The sequence below is a fragment of the Melanerpes formicivorus genome, unplaced genomic scaffold (assembly GCF_026170545.1).
Source record: "Melanerpes formicivorus ecotype bairdi unplaced genomic scaffold, bMelFor1.0.p_v2 SCAF_11, whole genome shotgun sequence".
Lineage (NCBI taxonomy): Eukaryota > Metazoa > Chordata > Aves > Piciformes > Picidae > Melanerpes > Melanerpes formicivorus.
This window is the reverse complement of record NW_027142363.1, coordinates 17,753,633-17,779,979: the sequence shown is the minus strand read 5'-3', so window position 1 is coordinate 17,779,979 and position 26,347 is coordinate 17,753,633. Positions and strand designations below refer to the sequence as shown.

Sequence of the window (26,347 nt, the reverse complement as noted above, 5' to 3'; positions counted from 1 at the left end):
TTGGATGTAAGGAGCAAGTTCTGCACCAGGAGGCTGCTGCAACACTGCAACAGGTTGCCCAGGGAGGGAGCTGAGGCTCCATAGCTGGAGCTGTTCAAGGTGAGGCTGCAGAAGGCTGTGAGCAAGCTGCTCTGGTGGAGGATGTCCCTGCTGAGTGCAGGGGGGTTGGGCTGGCTGCCCTTTGGAGCTCCCTTCCAACCCAAACCATTCCATGATTGTGTGGAGGAGACAAAAAACCGTGCAGTGCCAATGCAGGAGGAGGCTGAGCTGCAGTTGCAATGACACAGCAGCTTCACACCCTCCATGCTCTGCCTCAGCAGTGCTACAGGCAGGGTTGTCATGGGAACCTGGGGAAGGAAAATTTCCCTCATCTTAGTAAGTCCCTAACTTCCTCCTGTTCTCCTCAGATCATTTTTGACTTGTTTTGGTTTGGCTTTGTTTTGGGGTGGGTTTTTTTGTGTTGTTTTGGTTCCCCCCCCTCCTCCCCCCCCTCCCTTCATTGGCCAAACAAAACAGCCTGAATGAAAGATATTTATAAACCTGTTTAGTTGCCCAGAACCTCTCTGTGGAGAGGCACTAAAGATGCCAGAGGCTTTCAGCTTGACAAAAATGAATGACTGGGATGGAGAGAGAGGTGAAATCCTGCCTGCAAAAGCAGGAAGGGCATGGAGGAAGGCAACCAGGCAGCAATCCTCACTGCTTGTCACATGCCTCCCCACCCCCAAAGAAACCCCAAACCTGGAAGGGGTGAAATGAAATCAGGTTTGGAACTAGCAAAAGCTACCTTGGGCGTGGAGGTTGTTAAGGTCACAGGATGCTGTTGGGGGCCAAGCAGTAAATATGCTAAAAAAAGTATAATAAATGGATGAAAGGAGTCTCAAAATCACTGCAGACAGGGTCCTTGGTGGCTGTTGCTGATAGATTCACAGAACCATAGAACTGTCAGGGTTGGAAGGGACCTCAAGGCTCATCCAGTTCCAACCCCCCTGCCGTGGCCAGGGACACCTCACACCTGCCCAGGTTGCTCACAGCCACATCCAGCCTGGCCTTGTACACCTCCAGGGATGGAGGCATCCACAGCCTCCCTGGGCAGCCTGTTCCTTGAGTGCTGTGTTCAGCTCTGGGCCCCACACCCCAGGAAGGACATTGAGGAGCTGGAGCCTGTCCAGAGAAGGGTAACGAGGCTGGAGAAGGGCCTGGAGCCCCTGGGCTATGAGGAGGGGCTGAGGGAGCTGGGGGTGTTCAGGCTGGAGAAGAGGAGGCTGAGGGACACCTCACTGCTCTCTATAGTTCTCAACAGGGACAAATCTATCCCTGTGCTGAGGGCTGGCATTAGGTACAGGCATCACTTGAAAAACAGCTCCAGGTGTGAGCTGTGGAGTTTAAGCTGATGTGAGGAACTCAGAGGCTTTTAGCACAGGGCAGAAAGAAGCTGCTGGAGCACTAAAGAGGTACCAAAGCCAAAGGGGTAATAAAGGTCTGCTGAAACCAGTGGGAATTCCAAAGCAGGCCAGAGTGGTTGGTCTGGTGCCTTTCTTTCCTTTAAAGATGCTAAATGCCACATTGGTAACACTGAGCTGGTCTCAACTTAGTGCAGCAGTGGCAAAGTCAGCACAGACATAGAGGAGCAGCTCTTCACCTGGAGCTCTTGCTTGGCTGCCTGTGAGACATGAAACAGCTGGAAAAGCTGTATGGAGGTGGACACCACACAACAGGACCATTGCCCATGCAGAGCTGGAAGCTGGAGCTCCTTGGAGCTAGAGCTCAGAGCCCAAGCTCTCAGCTGCTGGCAGTGCTAATGCCAGGGCTGAAATGCCATCACTTTCTGGAAGGCCATGAGGGTCCTGGAAGTGCTGCCTAAAGCAGGAGAGGAGAAGGGCTGTGTGTGAAGGAGTGCCTGTGTTTGCTGGCCACAGGTGACAAGTAGAATCATAGGACCATAGAACTTCCAGGGTTGGAAGGGACCTCAAGGCTCATCCAGTCCCAACCCCCCTGCCATGGCCAGGGACACCTCACACTACAGAAGGTTGCTCACAGCCACAGCCAGCCTGGCTGCAAAAACCTCCAGGCAGGAGGCTTCCACCACCTCCCTGGGCAACCTCTGCCAGTGTTATATAATCACAGAGTCACAGAATCATCCAGGTTGGAAAAGAGCTCAGAGATCATCAAGTCCAACCTATTACCTAACACCTCCTGACTAACCAAACCATGGCTCCAAGTGCCACATCCAATCCCCTCTTGAACACTTCCAGGGGTGGTGACTCCACCACCTCCCTGGGCAGCACATTCCAATGGCCAATCTCTCTTGCTGGGAAGAACTTTCTCTTCACCTCCAGCCTGAACCTTCCCTGGCACAGCTTGAGACTGTGTCCTCTTGTTCTGGTGCTGGTTGCCTGGGAGAAGAGACCAACCCCCACCTGGCTACAACCTCCCTTCAGGGAGTTGGAGAGAGCAAGAAGGTCTCCCCTGAGCCTCCTCTGCTCCAGGCTAAGCAACCCCAGCTCCCTCAGCCTCTCCTCACAGGGCTTGTGCTTGAGACCTCTCCCCAGCCTCATTGCCTCACCAGCCTCTCACCACCCTCATGGGGAAGAACTCCTTCCTGACATCCAATCTGAATCTCCACACTCCTAGCAGGAGCTGGGGCTGGCTGCTGGAGCCTGCAAGCTGAGTTGGGCTGCTGGCATCTTTTGGGGCCATCTGTGTCCTACCTGCCCAGGCTGGGGGCACAGACCCCCGGGGAAGCACTTGGGGCCCACAATGCTAACAACACCTGCAAGGATGAGAGCTGCAGCCAAGACTTACTGGTAGCAAGTGGCGGTCCTTGATCCCTTGCCTCTTCTGGGTGCAGACTGCAGGGAAGGGAGGGAAGGGAGGAGCCACCACAGCAAGGGGCCCTTGGACCTTGGGCTCTCTGGTGCCACCTCGGCTCCGGTGCTCTGTGTTGGGCGAGAGAGAAGTCTGTCAGAGGCTGGCAGAGTGTCACAAAGCTCCAAGCAGCTCCAGGAACAGCACAGGATGTGGATTCCACAGGTGGAGGTCCTCCCCTTGCCCGCTGGCTGGGTGCTGCTGAAGGGGACAGGCACTTACCAGACACCCAAGCCCTCACAATCATAGATTTGCTAGGGCTGGAAGGGCTGGAAGGGACCTCCAGGAGCAGCCAGTTCCAACCCCTCTGCCATGGCCAGGGACACCTCACACTACAGCAGGTTGCTCACAGCCACAGCCAGCCTGGCTGCAAACACCTCCAGGCAGGAGGCTTCCACCACCTCCCTGGGCAACCTCTGCCAGGCTCTCACCACCCTCATGGCCAACAACTTCTTCCTCACATCCAAGCTCAATCTCCCCACTTCTACTTTTGCTCCATCCCCCCCAGTCCTATCACTCCCTGACCCCCTCAAAAGTCCCTCCCCAGCTTTCTTGGAGCCCCCTTCAGATCTTGGAAGGTCACAGGAAGGTCCCCTGGGAGCCTTTTCCTCTCCAGACTGCACAACCCCAACTCCCTCAGTCTGTCCTCACAGCAGAGCAGCTCCAGCCCTCTGCTCATCCTCCTGGCCCTTCTCTGGACACCTTCCAGCACCTCCAGATCCTTCCTGGCACAGAGGCTCCAGACCTGGACACAGAGCTGCAGCTGTGGTCTCAGCAGAGTGGAGCAGAGGGGCAGAATGCCCTCCCTGGCCCTGCTGGCCACACTTCTCTTGCTGCAGCCCAGGCTCTGCTTGGCTCTCTGGGCTGCAAGTGCTCACTGCTGGCTCCTGTGGAGCTTCTCCTCCCCCAGCACCCCCAAGGCCTTTCCTTTAGGGATGCTCACACACCTCAGCATGAGCACCAAAGCTGAATTCTCACCAGGTGGGATTTATATTCTTCATTCCAAGTGACCAAGGAGCTACCTTCTAGGTGCTTGGGACCTGAGTCCCAAGGTTCCAGTGTGAACCTTGCAGCTCCTGTGGAGATGCAGTGATGCTTGCATCCTATCCCTATAAAATATAGCCCTTAGAAGGAATAGAAGGAAATGCAGCCCCAGGTAGGATTTCCTTCTCTGGTATGTGGCACTGCCAGGTCCTGAGCATTGGCTTGACACCATGAAGCTTGTTGCAGCAACTGTCTGTCATGGTGTGGAGAGGTTCAGCCTGGAAAAGTCAAGATCTCCTCACTCTTCCTTCCCCATCAGACTCAGAGGACTCTTCCTTCCCCATCAGGCTCAGAGGACTCTTCCTACCCCATCAGGCTCAGAGGACTCTTCCTTCCCCATCAGGCTCAGAGGACTCTTCCTACCCCATCAGACTCAGAGGACTCTTCCTTCCCCATCAGGCTCAGAGGACTCTTCCTTCCCTATCAGGCTCAGAGGACTCTTCCTCCACCATCAGCTCACAATATTCATATTCCTCTTCCAGCCTCAGCCCCAAGTCTTTGAAAGCTTCCAAGTGAATGGGAGAATGCTCATGGAGTTCCCATCTCTAATTGCAGCCCCAAGTCTCAGCCCCAAGTCTCTGAAAGCTTCCAAGTGAATGGGAGAATGCTCATGGAATTCCCATCTCTAATTTCAGGGGACAGTCAGCTAATTACTGCTTGCTGCTGCTGCTGCAAAGGGAAGGATGGCATCCCCTGAGGCACACAGCTGCAGCAGAACCAACAAGGGTTCCTGCTGCCACAGGCTGCTTCCTGATCTAACATTTGCTTTTGATTACCCCTGGTTGAAGAGACAATGAAATTCTGATAGAGGAAATAGGTGGGGGCCCAATGAATAGGTTTGAGGTGAGTCTGTGGCTATCATTTCACTCCCATACAGGCAGGGGCTGGGGGTGCACCTGAGACAAAGCAGCCCAGGCCAAGCTGCACAGCTGCCACTGAGTGCAGCGGATGGGAAGCTGCCAGAAGAGAGATTTCTAAGTTTACCTAAAGGAGGAGGCAGCTCCTGGCAGATGCCTTCCCCTGCTGCTGTCAGCATGTCTCCTGCCCACAAGATGGCAGGAGGAGATCAGCTTGGTCCTGGGACAATGGCACAGCAGAGTGCCCGAGAGCAGGCAAGGCACAGCGTGTGCCCTACCCCAGCACCCCAGCGACTGCATTTGGGCTGTACCACTCTGGGGGTTGCTGTGCAGACCCCCTGCAGCCACAGAGTGCTCCTGAGCTCTGCAGAGAGCTTCCAAAGAGGTCACTTGGTGGTGGAATGCTTGATCCACCTCCCAGATGCTCTGCAGGTCTGAGCGACTGATCATGAAGGCAACCTGACCACAGCAACAAACCAGCAGTGCAGGGCTGGCTCAGGGGGTAAAGCCCTTCCAGCACAGGAGAACTGCTGCTGAATCATAGAATGAGTAAGGTTGGAAAAGACCTCAAGGATCATCAAGCCCAACCTGTCACCCAACACCTCATAACTAAACCATGGCTCCAAGTGCCACATCCAATCCCCTCTTGAACACCTCCAGGGATGGTGACTCCACCACCTCCCTGGGCAGCACATTCCAATGGCCAATAACTCTTCCTGGGAAGAACTTTCTCCTTACCTCCAGCCTGAACATGAGGCAGCAGTGTGCCAAGGTGGCCAAGAAGGCCAAGGGCATCCTGGCCTGCATCAGGAAGAGTGTGGCCAGCAGGAGCAGGGAAGTCATTGTGCCCTGTGCTCAGCACTGCTTAGGCCACACCTTGAGTCCTGTGTCCAGTTCTGGGCTCCTCAGTTTAGGAAAGATGTTGAGCTGCTGGAAGGTGTCCAGAGAAGGGCAACAAAGCTGGGGAGGGGTCTGGAGCACAGCCCTGTGAGGAGACGCTGAGGGAGCTGGGGTTGCTTAGCCTGGAGAAGAGGAGGCTCAGGGAGAGCTGGAGAGAGCTTCTTGCTCTCTCCAGCTCTCTGAAGGGAGGTTGTAGCCAGGTGGGGGTTGGTCTCTTCTCTCAGGCACCCAGCACCAGAACAAGAGGACACAGTCTCAAGCTGTGCCAGGGGAAGTTCAGGCTGGAGGTGAGGAGAAAGTTCTTCCCAGCAAGAGAGATTGGCCATTGGGATGTGCTGCCCAGGGAGGTGGTGGAGTCCCCATCCCTGGAGGTGTTCAAGAGGAGATTGGATGTGGCACTTGGAGCCATGGTTTAGTTATCAGGAGGTGTTAGGTGTTGGGTGACAGGTTGGACTTGATGATCTCTGAGGTCTCTTCCAACCTTATTGATTCTATGATTGTAAACCTCCCCTGTGTCCTCTTGTTCTGGTGCTGGGTGCCTGGGAGAAGAGACCAACCCCCTCCTAACCACAACCTCCTTTCAGGTAGTTGTAGAGAGCAATGAGGTCTCCCCTGAGCCTCCTCTTCTCCAGGCTACGCAACCCCAGCTCCTTCAGCCTCTCCTCACAGGGCTGTGCTCCAGAGCCCAGCCTTGGCTTTATGTGCTTCTCTGTTGGGATTTCCCCCTGGTTAGCTTCCCTGCTATTTCCTGCCCTTCCTGCCCTGCCCCTAGTGTGCTGTTGTAGGACCATCCAGACATCTGCACCTAGGAAATGCCCTTTCTGGCAGGGATCCAGGACCCTGGGTCTGGCTCTGATTGCTCCTGCTTCCTTCCTGTGTGCCATGGTTCAGTTTGAGGCTACAGCTCCCTCCAGCTTCTCAGGTGATATCAGGAGGTGTTCCCTGTCCTGAAGAGGGGGGACACCTGCCTGACCCTTCCAAGCATCCTGGGCTATCACCTGGCTTTCAGCTGCCACCTTTGAAGGATGTGGGTCTCCTCTAGTACTGTGCTTGGAAACCTCATGCAGGCAGCTCAGTTTCTGTGGAGATTCTGTAATGCCACTCGGGCTCCAGCTTCAGCCCTTGGGGAATGAAATCCTCTCTGTCCTGGCGGGGGTGAGGGTACTACTCAACAGCTGTCCACTGGAGGGAGGCAAGGTGGCCTTGCTGAAACGCTCTTCCTTCATACTTCTGGGACCTGGTTTGCACAGTTCAGGCATAGCTACTTTTAATGGGGGGGGGGGGGGCAAAACCCCAACCCAAACATTAACACAAAGGATGCCAAATGGAAAACGGCAAAAAAGTCCTTTCCAGCTCCTCCCCAGTGACCACAAACCAGCTGAAGAGGGCACAAAGCTCTTCTGCTGCTGGCATGACAGATCTAGCTTCACCTCTCAGGCTGAGCACTGCAGTTCTGTGCCTGAGCAGCCTGCTGCTGGCTGGAGGGGGCCCCGGGGAGGCATCCCGTGCGTGGAGCTGGAGCGCGGCTGGGGACCTACCTCTGCGCAGGGCTCGCAGGTGCTGCTTGGCGTGGCGGTGCAGCTCCTCCACGCAGGGCGGCCTGGTGGAGGGCAGGAAGATGTTCCTCTGCTGATGCCAAGGGGCTTGGTAGTAGACACTCAGTTTGCTCTCTGCATCCAGGTTGGAGACAGCTGTGGGATGAAAGCAGAGGGCAGGGTGAGGCCACAGCATCAGCCCAGGTCATCGCCCGGAACAGGAAGTGCCAAGAGGCGGCGGTGGGGGGGTGCAGCATCTCTCCTCCCACCAAAGAGCAGCAACCAGTAGCTTCTGCACCATCCCATAGAATCATAGAATCAATAAGGTTGGAAAAGACCTCCAAGATCATCAAGTCCAACCTGTCACACAAGACGTCATGACTATGAAACCATGGCACCAAGTGCATAAGACAGCTGCACCTTCCCTGTGATAACAGCATCACAGAATGATCTGGGTTGGAAGGGACCTCCAAAGGTCCTCTAGTCCAAGCCCCCTTGCAGTCAGCAGAGACATCCTCCATGAAATCAGGTTGCCCAGAGCCCTGTCAAGCCTCACTATACCAACTCATACCACAGCATAGGACCATAGAATTGTCAGGGTTGGCAGGGACCTCCAGGAGCAGCCAGTCCCAACCCCCCTGCCATGGCCAGGCACACCTCACACTACAGCAGGTTGCTCACAGCCACATCCAGCCTGGCTGCAAAAACCTCCAGGCAGGAGGCTTCCACCACCTCCCTGGGCAACCTCTGCCAGGCTCTCACCACCCTCATGCTCAATCTCCCCACTTCTAGTTCTGCTCCATCCCCCCCAGTCCTACCACTCCCTGACACCCTCAAAAGTCCCTCCCCAGCTTTCTTGGAGCCCTCTTCAGATCCTGGAAGGCCACAAGAAGGTCTCTCTTGGGAGCCTTCTCCTCTCCAGACTGCACAACCCCAACTCTCTCAGTTTGTCCTCACAGCAGAGCAGCTCCAGCCCTCTGCTCATCCTCGTGGCCCTTCTCTGGACACCTTCCAGCACCTCCAGATCCTTCCTGCAACAGAGGCTCCAGAACTGGACACAGAGCTCCAGGCTGGTTTCCTGACGCCCCATGGCACACAGACAGATGCTGGTGGTTGCTCTCTAGAGTTTTGAAGCTTTCCAATCATCTGTTGTCCCCCAAGCTGATCAGATTTCTCATTTAGAGACCCTTCTTGCCTTCGCATCCTCTCATTCCCTCTCCCTCCTTCCCTCCCTCCCTCCTTGAGCCGAGCAGAGAGCGGAGCCTGCCGTGGCAGAGCTGGATGTAGCTGCTTGAAGGCTGTGAGGCTTTAGTGCACTCAGGCGTGGTTGTTCTAATAATAACTCCACAAAGGCCAAGCAAGAAAGATTTCTGCTCTATTTATCTGATGGATCCAGGGGTTTCCCCCTCCAACTCCCTCTGCTTCTCGAGATGCTTCCCTCCCCACTCCCCCTGCTCCTCCGCTCCTTCTGCTTCCCCCATTTCTGTTATTTCCTTTTGCATTAAGGGTCAGGGGGGGAAAGAAAAGCAAAGAAAAGAAAGATAATATTCTGTGCAAGATAAAACATCATGATTTGGAGGAGAGGGTGAGGAAGTGTGCAGCCTGGAGGAGGGCTGAGTGGTGAGCGAGCTGTCAGGCCCTGAACTCCAGCGCAGGCAAAGATGAACTGGCAGCTGCTGAAGACTTCTGAAACCATCTGGGTCCCAAAGACAACCTCCCCACCCACAATTAGAAAGCATGAGACTACAGAATAAGCCTATTCCAGAGGGCAGTGGCTCTTGGGAGAGGCTCTCATGAGCCTCTGCTGGAGGCAGAGGAGCTGGCTGGTGGCTGTGCACCCAGAGGAACTCCACTGCTTCTGCCTGCCAAGCTGCAGGGCTGCAGGATGCCCTCCTGGCTGCTGGGACCAGCAGTATGGTGCCAGGCTTGGGAAGCCCTTCTCCAGCATGGGATCACAGAATCCCTCAGAGTCATAAGAATCCTAACAGAGTGTGAGGGGTTGGAAGGGAGCTGCAGAGAGCAGCCAGGCCAAGCCCCCTGCCAGAGCAGGAGCACCCAGGGCAGCTCACACAGCAACACAGCCAGCTGGCTTTGCAATGCCTCCACACAAGGAGACTCCACAACCTCTCTGGGCAGCCTGCTCCAGGGCTCTGGCGCCCTTGAAGAGCCTTTTCAACACAAGGTGTGCAGTGCTTAGAGGGTAGTCTCTTCCAATTCAGCAGTGATGTGCTTTCTTTCTCCTCCTGTAATGTGATGCCAGTCTCAGATAACTCCAAAACTTCAGAGCTATGCCCCAGACCAAATCTTGCTATTTGCCATAAGCAAATCACAGAATCAATCCCTGAATCAGTATCACAGAATCACAGAGTGGTAAGGGCTGGAAGGGATCTCCAGAGAGCAACCAGGCTGGGGAGGGGCTTGGAGGCATCATACATGGAGCAGCTGAGGGAGCTGGGGGGGTTCAGTGTGGAGAAGAGAAGGCTGAGGGCAGAGCTTATTGCTCTCTAGAGCTCCCTGAACGGAGGCTGGAGTGAGGCTGGGGTTGGCCTCTTCTCCCAAGCACCCAGGGACAGGAGGAGAGGCAATGAGCTGAGGATGTGCCAGGGGAGGCTTAGGTTGGGCATGAGTTAAAACTAGAAGTGGGGAGATTGAGCTTGGATGTGAGGAAGAAGTTGTTGGCCATGAGGGTGGTGAGAGCCTGGCAGAGGTTGCCCAGGGAGGTGGTGGAAGCCTCCTGCCTGGAGGTGTTTGCAGCCAGGCTGGCTGTGGCTGTGAGCAACCTGCTGTGGTGTGAGGTGTCCCTGGCCATGGCAGGGGGGTTGGAACTGGCTGCTCCTTGAGGTCCCTTCCAGCCCTGACAATTCTGTGATTCCTTAGTGAGAGAGTGGTGAGGGGTTGGAACAGGCTGCCCAGGGAGGTGATGGAGTCCCCATGCCTGGAGGTGCTCAGGAAGCTGTAGATGTGGTGCTCCAGGACATGGTTTAGTGGTCCTGGCAGCTGGGTTAGGGTTGGACTCACTGTTCTTAAAGGTCCTTTCCAGCCTTGGTGATTCTGTGATTTCAGGATGGATGTAAAGAGTAAACTCCATCACAGCAGAGGCCCCTGGGCCACGGCATGGTCAAGGGTGAGCAGCCTGGACCCAAGGCCTGGATCTCACCACAGCTACCTTGCCACTGGCAATGGCTTCTGCACATCCAAGGCAGCACCACAGCCTTGGCACAGGCTGCGGCTGCCCTCCAGCCAAGCAGGGAGGGAGGCATGACAAAACAAGTTAAGTCTTGAACTCCCTTTTGGCAACAACCTCAGCAGGATGATTATTCTGCCCTGCACTCATGGGTGGACAATTTAAGCACATCTTCCAAGCTCCAGCAGAGAGCTCACTGAGAGCAGAGGCTGTGGAGGGAGAGAGCGAGCAGGATCTTGTCCGCTCCTTGTGTTAACTGCTGCAGGGCAGTGAATCATGGAATGGGTTGGGTTGGAGGGGAGCTCCAAAGGGCATCCAGTCCAACCCCCTGCACTCAGCAGGGACATCCTCCACCAGAGCAGCTTGCTCACAGCCTTCTCCAGCCTCACCTTCAACAGCTCCAGGCATGGGGCCACAGCTCCCTCCCTGGATAACCCATTCCAAAGTCTGCCCTCCAGAAGTCCAAGGATGTAGTTCTACTGACTCCCCTCCTAACTTCCATAAGAACTGAAAACTCCACCATCTCATGGTCACTTTGTCCTAGATGACCACCATCTCCTGCTACTCCTCTGTTTGCAGCAGGTGAAACTTCTCCCCTTTCAACTACATCCAGCTCTGGGGTCCCCAGCATGAGAAGGACACAGAGCTGCTGGAGGGAGGCCATAGGAGGCCACAGAGATGCTCCAAGGGCTGGAGCAGCTCTGCTGTGAGCACAGGCTGAGGGAGCTGGGGGTGTGCAGCCTGCAGAAGAGAAGGCTCCAGGGGCACCTCAGAGCTGCCTGCCAGGAGCTGAAGGGGGCTATAAGAAGGCCGGGAAGGGACTTGTGCCAAGGGCTGGGAGTGATAGGATGAGAGGGAATGGATTGAAGCTTGAGAAGGGCAGATTGAGACTGGAGAGGAGGAAGACATTCTTTAGAGTGAGGCTGGTGAGATTCTGGCACAGGTTGCCCAGGGAGGCTGTGGCTGCCTCCTCCCTGGAGGTGTTCAAGGCCAGGCTGGATGAGGTCTTGATCAGCCTGGGCTGGTGGGAGGTGTCCCTGCCCATGGCAGAGGGTTGGAACACCAGCCCCAAACCTAACTTAGCTAAGGTTCCTGCACTTGGTGGGATGGAGGACTTCTTACAGCAGTCATGATGTGGCACCTCACACCTCCACAGGCAGCTGTGGGCTTCTGTACAGGCACAGCAAAGCAGTGACTGAAATCAATGTCTCCAGATAGCCTTTCCAGTCCCACATCCTTCATTACCTGCAGCCCTGCTCTCAGCCTGACACACTTTCAGCACAGATTTCTTCCCAGGCTGACCCTTGCCATCACTCCCACTCGATATGCAGCAAGATAAAGTCTCTCATCTCATGCAGCAGAGTCTGTGGTCTCAGGTAAGCACTGTGCAAGCACACTTTTAGACATCCTTTGCATCTCTGCCTCCCTGCTCTGCTATTTTTCTCCTCTACTGACTCAGCCCAAGTCACTGCTAAGCTTGCCCAAATTGTTCCAGCAGCTCACCATAGGCCCATGAAGATGATCCCTCCTACAAGGACAGGCTGAGGGAGCTGGGGTTGTTCATCCAGGAGAAGAAAAGGCTCCAGGCAGACCTAAGAGCAGCTTTCCAGTACCTTTGGACTACAGGGTATAGGATGGACCTGATGGAGAGGGTCTAGATGAGGCCACGAAGATGATCAGAGTCTGGAGCACCTCTGCTATGAGGACAGCTGAGGATGCTTGGGTTCTGCAGCCTGCAGAAGAGAAGGCTCCAGGCAGACCTCACAGCAGCCTGCCAGGACCTGAAGGGGCTGCAAGAAGGCTGCAGAGGGACTGTGCCCAAAGGCCTGCAGGGACAGCACCAGGGGCAATGGGTTGAAAGGAGAGCAGAGCAGATGGAGATTGGCTGTGAGGAACAAGTTCTGCCCCAGGAGGCTGCTGCAACACTGTCACAGGTTGCCCAGGGAGGGAGCTGAGGCTCCATGGCTGGAGCTGTTGAAGGTGAGGCTGGAGAAGGCTGTGAGCAAGCTGCTGTGGTGGAGGATGTCCCTGCTGGGTGCAGGGGGTTGGACTGGATGAGCTTTGGAGCTCCCCCCCAACCCAAACCATTCTATGACTCACACACAGGAGTGTGTGGCTCTCTGTGATGTTTTCAGAGCAGTGCCCCTGAGCTCACAGCCAGCACTCAAGGAAAAAAGCTTTCCAGCATTCCTTTACTATCCTACCTGCCTTGCTCACTGCTTAATTTCAGCATCTTGTGCTAAAAAAAAACAACTCACCCACTTTCCCATCCCCCAGGCTAGACATTTTGGTGATAGACCACACAGGTATTTTAGCAGCTGGTTTGATGTACTTTGCCTATTCTCCTACTCAAGCCATTCAGTCCCCTCTCCCAGATTCCTATCTGAACATGTAGACTGAAGAGGTGTTTGCCCAGTAACAGCCTTTTGAGGCTATGCTGAGGATACTCTTTGCAAGATAAGCAGAGGCTCCCACATTGGTGCAGCTCCTTGCACACCACAGAATCAATCACAAGATCACAGAATGTTAGGGGCTGGAAGGGACCTCCAGAGAGCATCCAGTCCAAGCCCCCTGCCAGAGCAGGAGCACCCAGGGCAGCTCACACAGCAACACATCCAGGCAGGTCTTGAGTATCTCCAGACAAGGGAGACTCCACAACCCCCCTGGGCAGCCTGCTCCAGGGCTCTGCCACCCTCACAGGGAAAGAATTCTTCCTCCTGTTTCCATGGAACTTCCTCTGCCTCAGCTTCCACCACTGCCCCTGGCATTGTTCATCACCCAGCAGAGCCTGGCTTCATCCCCTTGCCTTTCACCCTGCACATCTTTATCCCCAGCAATAAGGGCAGCCCTCAGGCTCCTCTACTCCAAGCTACAGAGACCTCAGCTCTCTCAGGTAAGGAAGATATTCTACTCACCTAATCATCTTTGTGTCTCTATTATGGACTCTCTAGCACTTCCCTGAGCTCCTTCTTGAGCTGAGGGGCCCAGACCTGGACACAAGATTCCAGCTGTGGCCTCCCCAGGGCAGAGCAGAGGGGCAGGAGAACCTCTCTGACCTCCTGACCACAGCCTTCTAATGCAGCCCAGGATGCCCTTGGCCTTCTTGGCCACCAGGGCACATTGCTGGCTCAGAGGCATCCTTCTGCCCACCAGCACCCCCAGGTCCCCTTCCCCTCTGCTGCTCCCCAACCTATCTTGCTCCAACTCCTGCATTTCCTTTTTTTTTGGGCATTCCCCCTTCTTTTTGTCTTGATTCCAAGCTCAGTGGCAGAGGTAGGAGCTTGTTTCCATACTCTCTGCAACACCCTTAGCATCCTTTAGCCACCACACAGAGAAATGAGCAGATGGCTGTGAGCTGCTCTGTGTCTGCAGCTGAAACGACTCCAACTTTCAGGCAGCAATATCCATAGGATAAAATAAGTTGGCTGGGGTGGCTCCCCCCCTCCCTCCCTTCCCCCCCCTCCCTGCTCTGGCAGATGCTGCAGGAGTTGATAAGATTGGGGGACCCCCCCACTCATCCCTTCCTCCTCCAGACAGCATCCTGCCAGCTCAGGGCTGGGGTCTCTCCGTGGGTGCTGTCTGCCGGTGGCTGCTCAGCCTCCTGAGCTGTCTGGCACCTCTGCCAGCACTTCTTTTTTTAAGCACTGCTTGGGAAATCCACTCAGAACGAAGAGAGGAGGGAGAGGAGGCTGCAGTGAAGTGGGAGGCAGGTGATTATGGCCAGACCTGGTGGAGTGGTAGAGCCACTGAGCTGAAAGCAAGAGAAAAGAGCTCCTGCACTCACTGCCCTCCCTTTAGCCTCCTGAAATGGGCATTCTGGAGCAGAGCTGCAGCAAAGAAACCCTGGGAAACAGAATCAGAGAATTGTCAGGGCTGGAAGGGATCTCAAGGAGCAGCCAGTCCCAACCCCCCTGCCATGGCCAGGGACACCTCACACTACAGCAGGTTGCTCACAGCCACAGCCAGCCTGGCTGCAAAAACCTCCAGGCAGGAGGCTTCCACCACCTCCCTGGGCAACCTCTGCCAGGCTCTCACCACCCTCATGGCCAACAACTTCTTCCTCACATCCAAGCTCAATCTCCTCACTTCCAGTTTTCCTCCATCCCCTCCAGTCCTATGACTCCCTGACCCCCTCAAAAGTCCCTTCCCAGCTTTCTTGGAGCCCCCTTCAGACCCTGGAAGGCCACAAGAAGGGTAGGTGTGGGCTGTCTGCAGGGTCCAGGCTGCAGAGCTCAGGGCTAGAGCATGCTAGGAGCACCAGAGATGAATCCTTCTGAGCTCTGCAAATGCAGCCACAGCACAGGCACTCAGTCAAACCTTGTCAGCAGAGCCACATTATTGAACAGCAATAACTCTCTATAAGAACTCATTACTGCCACATAAAGACCAGGCACTTAATGAACAGAGGAAGTGGCACAGCTCCTCTTCCTCCATCCAACTGTACTGCTGAGGCCAAGCTTTACCCAGCTGCTGCACTGGCAGGAAAAAGGACCTGCACATCAGCCAGGATCTGCCCTTTGACAGCCTAGGGGTTGGATGAAGCTGGTGGTCACCTCCTCCAGCTCTGCAGTGCATCCTTCCTGGACAGCGAGCTCTGGTGTGTGAGGTTATCCTGCCGGAGAGAGGACAGAAAGGGCTGGAGAACCTCTCCTGTGGGGACAGGAGTTGATCTGTTAGAGGGCAGGAGAGCTCTGCAGAGGGACCTTGACAGGCTGGACAGGCGGGCAGAGTCCAAGGGCAGGAGATTGAACACATCCAAGTGCCAGGTTCTACACATTGGCCACAACAACCCCAGGCAGTGCTCCAGGCTGGGGTCAGAGTGGCTGAGAGCAGCCAGGCAGAGAGGGACCTGGGGGGACTGGTTGAGAGTAGGCTGAACAGGAGCCAGCAGTGTGCCCAGGGGGCCAAGAAGGCCAAGGGCATCCTGGCCTGCATCAGGAAGAGTGTGGCCAGCAGGAGCAGGGAAGTCATTGTGCCCTGTGCTCAGCACTGCTTAAAGCCACACCTTGAGTCCTGTGTCCAGTTCTGGGCTCCTCAGTTTAGGAAAGATGTTGAGCTGCTGGAAGGTGTCCAGAGAAGGGCAAGAAAGCTGGGGAGGGGTCTGGAGCACAGCCCTGTGAGGAGAGGCTGAGGGAGCTGGGGTTGCTTAGCCTGGAGAAGAGGAGGCTCAGGGGAGACCTTCTTGCTGTCTCCAACTTCCTGAAGGGAGGTTGTAGCCAGGTGGGGGTTGGTCTCTTCTGCCAGGCAGCCAGCACCAGAACAAGAGGACACAGTCTCAAGCTGTGCCAGGGGAGGCTTTGGGTGGAGGTGAGGAGAAAGTTCTTCCCAGCAAGAGAGATTGGCCATTGGGATGTGCTGCCCAGGGAGGTGGTGGAGTCACCATCCCTGGAGGTGTTTAGGAGGAGATTGGATGTGGCACTTGGTGCCATGGTTTAGTTGATCAGATGGTGTTGGGTGATAGATTGGACTTGATGATCTTGAAGGTCTCTTCTAGCCTGGTTAATTCTATTCCATTCCATTCTATTCCATTCCATTCCATTCCATCCTATCCTATCCTATCCTATCCTATCCTATCCTATCCTATCCTATCCTATCCTATCCTATCCTATCCTATCCTATCCTATTCCATTCTATTCCCCTCCAGCCCAAGCTGAGGCCGATGCTGCGTCGCCCTTTCACTCAACCAAAGGCAGCCTGGATCTCTAATCACTGTGCCAGAATAACAGCAAGGAAACACACCCTTGATTGCCTGCCTTATCAGACACCATTGGAGAAGTCTAGATAAGGGCTGCTGAACAAGCCTGCCCTGATTAGCATTCCCCATGCAAACACTTCCCCCTTAATCCAGAGTCATTCTGTATCCCGGCAACCCCTTGAAATTTCCTTCTCATTGAACTGCCAGATCTTTATCAAAATATAATTACAGCCCTAATTTGGATGATAAATTTTGGATTGCCTGTGCTGGGCCAAAGAAAAAATAATAATATATATATATATATATATATATGTAGAAAAAAAAAATCACAGAGCTGTCAGGGCTGGAAGGGACCTCAAGGAGCAGCCAGTCCCAACCCCCCTGCCATGGCCAGGGACACCTCACACTACAGCAGGTTGCTCACAGCCACAGCCAGCCTGGCTGCAAACACCTCCAGGCAGGAGGCTTCCACCACCTCCCTGGGCAACCTCTGCCAGGCTCTCACCACCCTCATGGCCAACAACTTCTTCCTCACATCCAAGCTCAATCTCCTCACTTCTAGTTTTGCTCCATCCCCCCCAGTCCTATCACTCCCTGACACCCTCAGAAGTCCCTCCCCAGCATTCTTGGAGCCCCCTTCAGATCCTGGAAGGCCACAAGAAGGTCTCCTGGGAGCCTTCTCCTCTCCAGACTGCACAACCCCAACTCCCTCAGTCTGTCCTCACAACAGAGCAGCTCCAGCTCTCTGCTCATCCTCCTGGCCCTACTCTGGACACCTTCCAGCACCTCCAGACCCTTCCTGGCACAGAGGCTCCAGACCTGGACACAGAGCTGCAGCTGTGGTCTCAGCAGAGTGGAGCAGAGGGAACTCATGAGGCTCAGTAAGACATAATGCATATGGGTCAGGACAATCCTCATGATCAATCCAGGCTGGGGCTTGAGGTGATAGAAAGCAGCTCTGTGGAAAAGGACCTGGGGGTGCTGGTGGGGGAGAAGCTGGGCAGGAGGCAGCAATGGGCACTGGCAGCACAGAAGGCCAAGGGCAGCCTGGGCTGCATCCAAAGCAGTGTGGCCAGAGCTGGAGAGAGAGGATCCTGCCCCTCTGCTCTGCTCTGGGGAGACCTCAGCTGCAGGGCTGGGGCCAGCTCTGGAGCCCTCAGCACAGGAAGGACATGGACCTGAGGGAGGGGCTCCAGAGGAGGGACACAAAGATGACCAGAGAGTTGGAGAACCTCTGTCATGAGGCCAGGCTGAGGGAGCTGGGGGTGTGCAGCCTGCAGAAGAGAAGGCTCCAGGCAGACCTCACATCAGCCTGCCAGGACCTGAAGAAGCTCCAAGAAGGCTGCAGAGGGACTGTGCCCAAAGGCCTGCAGGGACAGCACCAGGGGCAAGGGTTTGAAAGGAGAGCAGAGCAGATGGAGATTGGCTGTGAGGAACAAGTTCTGCCCCAGGAGGCTGCTGCAACACTGCAACAGGTTGCCCAGGGAGGGAGCTGAGGCTCCCTGGCTGGAGCTGTTGAAGGTGAGGCTGGAGAAGGCTGTGAGCAAGCTGCTCTGGTGGAGGATGTCCCTGCTGAGTGCAGGGGGTTGGACTGGATGCCTTTTGGAGCTCCCTCCCAACCCAAACCATTCTAGGATTCTCTATTCCATTTTGACCTTGCTCCTACCTGCAGCAGATGCAGAACCAACCTCTCCATGCAGCTGCCTGAGCACACAGGTGGACATCTCAGCACTTGGAGCACTGTCCCCAGCTCCAGGCTGCTGGGGGGGAGCTTCCCTTCCACCTTCCAAGAAGTGACAGAATTGCAAAGGGTTTTTTCCAACCTTCAGCATGCAGCCTACAAAATGGGTCCCAGGAGAGCAGAACTTCTGCCTGCTCCACCAAGAGAGCCCAAAGGAGAGCAGGTGGCCCAGCAGAGAAGCCAAGGAGGTTACCTAGTTCCTGATTTATCAGACCACAGCAGTCCAAACCCACTTCAGTTCTACCCTGTGGAAATGCCAGGGGGGGAAAAGCTAATTAGTTGGATGCCAATGGCAGCACCAATGCAATTAGACACTTGACCTCAGTGCTTCTTGGTCACATGCACAGAGTTGAACTCATTGCTAAATTTGGGGCTGGGATGCTCTTCTTTCCCTCCCTCCCTCCCTCCCTCCCTGCCATACACACTGCAACTGAGTGACCTGCACTTCTCCTGCAGCCCTCCTAAGTATCCTTTCCTAGGACAGAAGTGATCTCATCCCTTCAAAGTGGTTCCCTCACCTCCTGGGGGGGCTTGGGGTAGCCAGCACCAGGCCTCTTTATTCTTCTGTGCCTTTGATCACTGCTGCCTGCACCACAGAAATGCCTTTCTGACACAACTCTTGAGCTTGAACTCACTCCCATGGAGCTTCTGCTGTCCTTAGCTGACATTAGTGCTGTCCTTGAGAAGAAGTGGGGACAGCCAGGAAGCTCTACTGCATAAACGCACAGAAGGATTGCACTGCAGGCTCAAAGTCATATTGTGGCAGAGGTAGAAACCTCTGCTTCCCTGGGGGCAGCTGCATCACTCAGGAGAGGTCTTTTTCTTCCCTGCTCCACTGCCATGTCCAAGAGACTGCTCCAAAGCAAGTGCAGCTTTGACCAGAGTATGAGGTAGCCAAACACAGTGGCCAACTGATCACAGGATCAGAGGGGTTGGGAGGGAGCTGCAGAGAGCAGCCAGGCCAAGCCCCCTGCCACAGCAGGAGCACCCAGGGCAGCTCACACAGCAACACAGCCAGCTGGCTTTGCAATGCCTCCACACAAGGAGACTCCACAACCTCTCTGGGCAGCCTGCTCCAGCCCTCTCACACCCTCACAGCCAAAAGGCTTTCCCTCCTCTTCCCCTGGCACCTCCTCTGCTCCAGCTGACACCCAGTGCCCCTTGGGCTCTCCTTGCACATCCCTCAGCAGAGCCTGGCTGCCTCCTCCCCACACTGCCCTGCACATCTTCAGCCCCAGCACTGAGGGCAGCCCTCAGGCTCCTCTGCTCCAAGCTCCAAGCCCCAGCTGCCTCAGCCTGGCCTCACAGGGAGATCTTCCACTGCCTGCAGCAGCTTGGGGGCTCTGCCATCCACTCTCTCCAGCACTTCCCTCAGCTCCTTCTTGACCTAAGGGCCCCATACCTGGACACACGATTGCAGCTGTGGCCTCCCCAGGGCAGAGCAGAGGGGCAGAACCTCTCTGACCTCCTGACCACAGCCCTTCTAATGCAGCCCAGGATGCCCTTGGCCTTCTTGGCCACCAGGGCACATTGCTGGCTCAGAGGCATCCTCCTGCCCACCAGCACCCTCAGGTCCCCTTCCCCTGTGCTGCTCTCCAACAGCTCAGTCCCCAACCCATCCTGCTCCATGGGGTTGTTCTTCCCCAGATGCCAGACTCTACCCTTGCTGGGTTGCATTAATGATAAGACTCAGGGAAGTCCAGAGAGGTACTGCAGCCTTGCACTGGTCCCCCTTCCCTACCAATCATCTCCACCATGGCCATCAGCAATGCTTTTGCTGACAGCAGCAGCAAGATCTGCAGCTGAATGGGGTCAGGTCCTACAGCAATCTCCTCCCTGTGGTGGCAGAACCCCAATGGGGCTAAGTCATACTGCAGTAGAAAGGAAGGGCAGCAAGGAACCACGAGAGAACTGTCTGGAGTCCATGACTCTTCCAGCCCTGAAACAGAGCTAAAAGGCTCTGAACAGTCAGCCCAGGACACAGAAGATGCTTCCTGCAGTGATTTTTCACCGAGGTGTGACCAAACCTGTCCTAAAAACGCCCCAATGTTAAACCTATTACTCTAAAGCAGGCTGAGAGCTTCCAGTGCAGCCCAACTTCATCCTCACTTCTTCTTCAAGAAGCTTACCAGAGGTTCATCCCACAAGCTCCAGAGGATGTCCAACCCAGTGTTTTTTCTTTCCCTTGGCACTTGAGAAGGGCTCCCTAACCTTCCATGCAGCAAAGTCAGCTGGTTCCTGAGGGGCCAGGCTGCAGAGCAGGCACGGTGTCTGCAGTCACATGCAGCCCTGCTCTCCTCTGGGCAGCAGAGGCCACCTCTAGTGCTGTGAAACTGCAGCTTCCCATCTCAGGTGAGCTGAGCTGAGACAGACAAACCAGCAGCAGTGCCTTGGAATACTCCAGGCAAAGGGCAGGAGGAACTCCTGAGCCTCCCCAAAGGAGGAGGAGTGGCAGCTGGCTCCAAATGAACAGCTCTTTGCTCTCCTTTTTCAAGTGCAAGGATTCCCTGCTGCTGAAGGATGCCAGGCTAACATCAGAGCAAAACAAAGCTGCCTGTGCACAGCAGCAGGTTCAATCTAGTGCCAGAGAGATGGAAAATCTTCCCTGTGCCATGGGGATGAGCTCAGGACAGCCTCTGCCCCATCCCTCCACCTGCTTAGGCTCCCTGCCCTCACAGAACCATGCATCAGGATGAAACCCACGCTGATATGGACCTGGCATTTCAAAAGCCTGGCTCTGGGCTCTGAGTTAACATATTCCAGCACTAAGGCTGACACTGGGAGGACTGGCAGGAGGGAGAAAGCCACCAGATTGATCCTTCCCCCTGCACGACGGTGAGTGGCAGGGGGAGGAGTTCAAACTGGTCCCTGTGATGGCTGCCTGCATCTTCGTGCTGGCTGCTAGAAAAGAGCTTCAATCCTCCCAGCCACTCTTCACTGAGGGCTTTCTGAAGGGAAGCAACAGATTCCCCAAGCCTTCAGCAGCAGCAGCAGCAGCAGCAGGAGGAGGAACCTCCTGTAAGGAACATTTCGCATTCAGGAGGTATCACAACATTCCCATTTCTACTCTCAAGCCCAAGCTCTCCCATCTCTGAGCTCACAGTTGCCATGCTACCCTACAGCAGAAGGCAGGAGGCAACCACATGCACCTCCTGACTTCCTAGTAAGCAAAGCTGAGCTCTGGCTGCCTCAGCTACCTTGGATGCTCTCCTGGGTGAGAAGAGAAGCAAGCCTCAGCACTGCCAAACAGAAGCCCAGAGAGGAATGTTATGAACCTTCCAGAGCCAGCTGGGTTCTTGGCAATACAGCCTCTGCCTTTGGACTCAGCAGCAGCACAATCTCCCCACCCCCACTCCCCCAAACTCAAACTGTGGCAGGGAGACACTTGAACATGTGAACCTGGGGATGTTCTTTCTTCCCCACCTGCCATTATTTGTTTTTTGGCTAAGCCACTTCCCCCTTGAGAAACCTGTTCTGGACAGGTCTCATTCATCTCCAAATGGCAAGACTGCTCCTGCTGCTTGCAGGAAGCAGCCAGCAGCACAACCAGCCCTGGTGCAGCCCTGGCAGCCCGCTGATTGACGGCTGGGAGACAGCAACAGGGCAAGGGCAGCGCAGGGAGCAGCATGCAAGGGGTTAAGGCATGCCATGAAGAGATAAACACACATGCATCTGCTGCCTCAAACAGCCAGGACCTCTTCTGTTGACATTCCCTCTCCAGCTCCACTAGAATCCAAGCACTCCAGGATAAAAGCCTGGCAGCCAAAAAGCAAAAGGAAATTGCCACCAGAGCAAGGTTTCATTTTTATCTCTCTAGGTGACCAGAAAGTCTTTCTGCCTCCCACAAGCCACCCTAAAAGCCATCCACTGCAGCAACAAATGCCAGCCAAGCCCCTTCCTTCCCACCTGTGATGTTCTAGAAGTCCCTTTATTTGCCATGCAGAAAGCTGTGTGCTTGGCAACCTCTGCATCTCCCCTCCTGACGAGCAGCAGAAATGCTGCATGTTAAGCTCTCTCTCTCTCTCTCCCCCCTCTAACGCTATGGATTCCCACGCCAGAGGAAAAGAAAACCCACAACCCTCAAAGTACTCAGGCAAAACTTCCAATAGACCTGCAAGGTATTTCACAAACGGGAGGCAAGAGCAAAAGTTAAACCCTCAAAGCATACAGAGAGGCAGAAACAGAGAGAAAGAGAGAGAGAGAGAGAAAGAAATGCCCTTTGCTTGACCCAAAAGAACAGAGCAGTTGTGCATAGGAAAGAAAATGCATTACCATCGTGGGGAGCCTCAGTCATTTAGAGTCTCCAGTCAGGGGCTGAGAGCCATTCTGAGACTGCAGCTTTTCCCCCTCTAACTTCACTTCCCGGCTCTGCCAGGAGCTAGTTAAAAAATGACATCACTGCTGCTGCTACTACCCTCCTCCTCCTCCCTCTCCCCATTCACTTTGCTAAAAAAGCTGAGGCTGCTCCTCTCTCCCCCCCCCCCCGCCTCTCCTGCATTGGCTCTCCGGATCTGCTGCTGGCTCCTTTGCCAAGTTCCCGGTCCGCAGCTGCCCGTGCGGGCGCAGGACGCCCCGGTGCGCTCCTGCAGCATCCCTGCCGGCACCCCCTGGCCTCTCCCTTCGGAAAGCAGAAGAGGGCTAAGCTCCCGAGGTGCAAGGCATGACACAGCCAGCCCCCTTTACGGAAGGCAAACGCTCTTCCTCTTTGCAGCAGGAGGGAGAGAGAGAGAAAGAGAAGCCCCTAGGGGCTTTGCCTTGTGCTTCCTCTTCCTCGCAGGAGCCCCTCTCTGGGCTTTGCAGCATCCTCCCTGCGTTAGGGCTGCAATCTGCCTTTTAAAAGAACAATAATTATAGGAACAATAATAATAACAACACTGATGATGATGATGATGATGATGATGATGATGATGATTATTACTATTACTATTACTATTATTTCCTTCCCCCTGAGCGTGACCTCATCAGGTAGCAACTCTCCTTCCCTAATGCAAAAGCATCCTGGAGCAGAGCTACCTGGGACGAGGTCAGCTGGAGGACCCAGGCGGTGCTGGCCGCTGAGAGCAGTTCTCACCCTGCGCTTGCTGCTGCAGACCAGGATCCTCCCCACCACCACCACCCCCCCCCCCCAACCCCCGACCCAGCGCCGGGCTGAGATCAGCCTTGCTGCTTCTACCCCTGCTGGCTCCGCTGGCATCAACAGCAAGCAGGCACCTGCAGAGCGCTCCCCTGGTGCCTAGCATCCACCTCGCAGCTTCCCAATTCGTTTTCTCCCTGCCCACGGCGGCGGGGAGGATGCCGCAGCAAAATCCCTCGGCCGGCGCTCCCGGCTGCTGCTGCTGCAAAACAGCCAGGCTGGCAGCGCCTGGCACACAGCCTCCCAGCACTCCTCTGCGCCCCTCAGCTCCTCAGCCTGAGCTGAAACCGTCCTCACCCCCGCCTGATGGCTGCTCGGAGCCGAGCAGGAGGCCAGCCCCAGCGCAGGGCCCGTTCGTTGCCACGGGCACCGACCGCTGTGTGCTCCCTACCGGCGTTCCCTCTGCTGGGGCAGCGCTGGGGCTTGTGCTGAGCGCTGCCCATCCCCCGAGGCACCTGGCACGCACCGGGGCGGCTGAGCTGAGCCCCACCGCCCTTGTTGGGGTGAGGGCTGGACGGCAGCTCCCAGGCTCGGCAGCCTCCACGGCTTGCTCCCATGCTGCTAAGCACACAGGCAGCTGCATGCAGATGCAAACACAGAGCTGCATCCTGGATCTCTCAGCACGACCAGCAGCGCTGCACACCGATCAAGTGCTGCACAAGTAAGAGGATCGAGGGGGTGTTTGGGGCTCCCCGTTCAGGAGGGACAGGGATCTGCTGGAGAGAGTCTAAGGGAGGGCTGCAAGGATGCTGAAGGGACAGGAGACTGCCTGATAAGGACAGGCTGAGAGCCCTGGGGGTGGTTAGTCTGGAGAGGAGAAGGCTGAGAGGGGATCTGATCAATGTCTATCAATAGCTGAGGGCTGGGGGGCAGGAGGGAGGGGACAGGGACAGGCTCTGCTCAGCTGCACCCTGGGACAGGCCAAGGGGCAATGGGTACAAACTGCAGCACAGGAGGTTCCAGCTCAACATGAGGAGGAACTTCTTCCCTAGGAGGCTCCCAGAGCCCTGGAGCAGGCTGCCCAGAGAGGTTGTGGAGTCTCCTTCTCTGGAGCCTTTCCAGCCCTGTCTGGATGTGTTCCTGTGTGACCTGTGCTGGATTCTGTGGTCCTGCTCTGGCAGGGGGTTGGACTGGCAGCTCTCTGGAGGTCCCTTCCCTAACATCCCGGGATCCCATAAGGCTGCCTTTGTAAATGTGCTGAGTAATTTCTGTGCTGCCTCTCCCATACAGCCTTTGCTGCTGTGGCCATCACCTATTCACACAGGGCTGTGGAGGCTTCACAAAGCTGATGCAAATTCATCTGAGAGGCATGGTGCTACGTCACACACATGTCACAGAATCATCACAGAATTGTCAGGGCTGGAAGGGACCTCAAGGAGCAGCCAGTCCCAATCCCCCTGCCATGGCCAGGGACACCTCACACTACAGCAGGTTGCTCACAGCCACAGCCAGCCTGGCTGCAAACACCTCCAGGCAGGAGGCTTCCACCACCTCCCTGGGCAACCTCTGCCAGGCTCTCACCACCCTCATGGGCAACAACTTCTTCTTCACAACCAAGCTCAATCTCCCCACTTCTAGTTTTGCTCCATCCCTCCCAGTCCTATCCCTCCCTGACCCCCTCAAAAGTCCCTCCCAAGCTTCCCTGTAGGCCCCTCTCCTGGTTTTATTCTGGTTCTCCTAAGCTCATGGCATGCTGGCCAGGAGCATTCACAGGCTGCCATCTGCTTGCTTGTAAGAGCTCCCAAACATGACAAGTTCCACACTTGGTCCCAGCTGGGGGATGTTTGCCTGTTCTTTCTTACAAAAACACAGTGCAGGGCTGCAGGGGTGGAAAGACTCCAACAGAAACAAGGGAGGGCTGAAACTGCATCCAGAGCTCCCCTTTAAAGGTCCCTGGCAGAGAGGTAGGAATCCTTCCAGCTACAAGAGGAGGTTGCTCCCCTTTCCCAGCATTTCCCTTCCTGCTCTACTGACACTACCTCACAGTCTCACTTGGTGACCACAGAGTGCTTCAGGTATTTGGGTGACTGAGTTGAAGGTCTCTGCTCAAGTCATGAGCACCAAGCACCAGCACTGTCCTAATGGATGTGCTGTGAGGGGATCCTGCCCCTCTGCTCTGCTCTGGGGAGACCTCACCTGCAGGGCTGGGGCCAGCTCTGGAGGCCTCAGCACAGGAAGGACATGGACCTGATGGAGCAGGTCCAGAGGAGGGACACAGAGATGATCAGAGAGTTGGAGAACCTCTGTCGTGAGGCCAGGCTGAGGGAGCTGGGGGTGTTCAGCCTGCAGAAGAGAGGGCTCCAGGCAGACCTCACAGCAGCCTGCCAGGACCTGAAGAAGCTCCAAGAAGGCTGCAGAGGGACTGTGCCCAAAGGCCTGCAGGGACAGCAGCAGGGGCAAGGGTTTGAAAGGAGAGCAGAGCAGATGGAGATTGGCTGTGACGAACGAGTTCTGCCCCAGGAGGCTGCTGCAACACTGCCACAGGTTGCCCAGGGAGGGAGCTGAGGCTCCATGGCTGGAGCTGTTGAAGGTGAGGCTGGAGAAGGCTGTGAGCAAGCTGCTCTGGTGAAGGATGTCCCTGCTGAGTGCAGGGGGTTGGACTGGATGCCTTTTGGAGCTCCCTCCCAACCCAAACCATTCTAGGATTCTCTATTCCATTTTGACCTTGCTCCTACCTGCAGCAGATGCAGAACCAACCTCTCCATGCAGCTGCCTGAGCACACAGGTGGACATCTCAGCACTTGGAGCACTGTCCCCAGCTCCAGGCTGCTGGGGGGGAGCTTCCCTTCCACCTTCCAAGAAGTGACAGAATTGCAAAGGGTTTTTTCCAACCTTCAGCATGCAGCCTACAAAAATGGGTCCCAGGAGAGCAGAACTTCTGCCTGCTCCACCAAGAGAGCCCAAAGGAGAGCAGGTGGCCCAGCAGAGAAGCCAAGGAGGTTAACTAGTTCCTGATTTATCAGACCACAGCAGGTGGATTAGGTGAGCTTTGGAGGAGCTCCCTTCCAAGCCAATGACTGCAAATGGGGGTGGGGACAATGCTGCACACTGTAGGACTTCTGAACCTGCCTCAGCAAATGCTCCTCCCTCAGGTTCCCCAGCAGCCCCTTGAAGCCAGCACTCTGCCTCCCCCTGAGCACAGGTCAAACCAATTCTCCCCCCCACAGAAGTGTTTCCCAGCTTGAGAGCCATTCAGAAGGGGAGGGCTGGAGAGCTGCAGACTGCTCCTCTGCTTTGGCCAGCCTTTAAATGCCATCAAGTGCAAGTAACAGGCATGGAGAAGCCAGACAGATGAATGTCTGCCACACATCTCCAGCCTCTGCTATTTTTAGACACCACAGAGTGTGCTGAAAGGAAGAACTCCAAGTTCTCTTCTTTAATGATGTCCCTGC

At 55.5% G+C, this 26,347-nt stretch overlaps 2 protein-coding genes across 2 annotated transcripts in view; one reads left to right on the top strand and one right to left on the bottom strand.

The window, feature by feature from the left end:
• The window catches only part of NHS (NHS actin remodeling regulator), a 44,983-nt gene extending 25,022 nt beyond the window's left edge, over positions 1-19,961 (bottom strand). The window contains exons 1-4 of the mRNA XM_068144823.1: positions 19,951-19,961; positions 19,563-19,657; positions 7,205-7,357; positions 2,803-2,936 (exon numbers count right to left, since the gene is read on the bottom strand). Of these exons, the coding sequence (XP_068000924.1) occupies positions 2,803-2,936; positions 7,205-7,357; positions 19,563-19,657; positions 19,951-19,961 (393 nt within the window). The remainder of the gene's footprint in view (positions 1-2,802; positions 2,937-7,204; positions 7,358-19,562; positions 19,658-19,950) is intronic.
• A 733-nt stretch (positions 19,962-20,694) lies between these two features.
• Positions 20,695-26,347, top strand: part of ACE2 (angiotensin converting enzyme 2) — a 14,303-nt gene continuing 8,650 nt past the window's right edge. Inside the window, exons 1-2 of the mRNA XM_068144822.1 lie at positions 20,695-20,839; positions 22,356-22,396. Of these exons, the coding sequence (XP_068000923.1) occupies positions 20,695-20,839; positions 22,356-22,396 (186 nt within the window). The remainder of the gene's footprint in view (positions 20,840-22,355; positions 22,397-26,347) is intronic.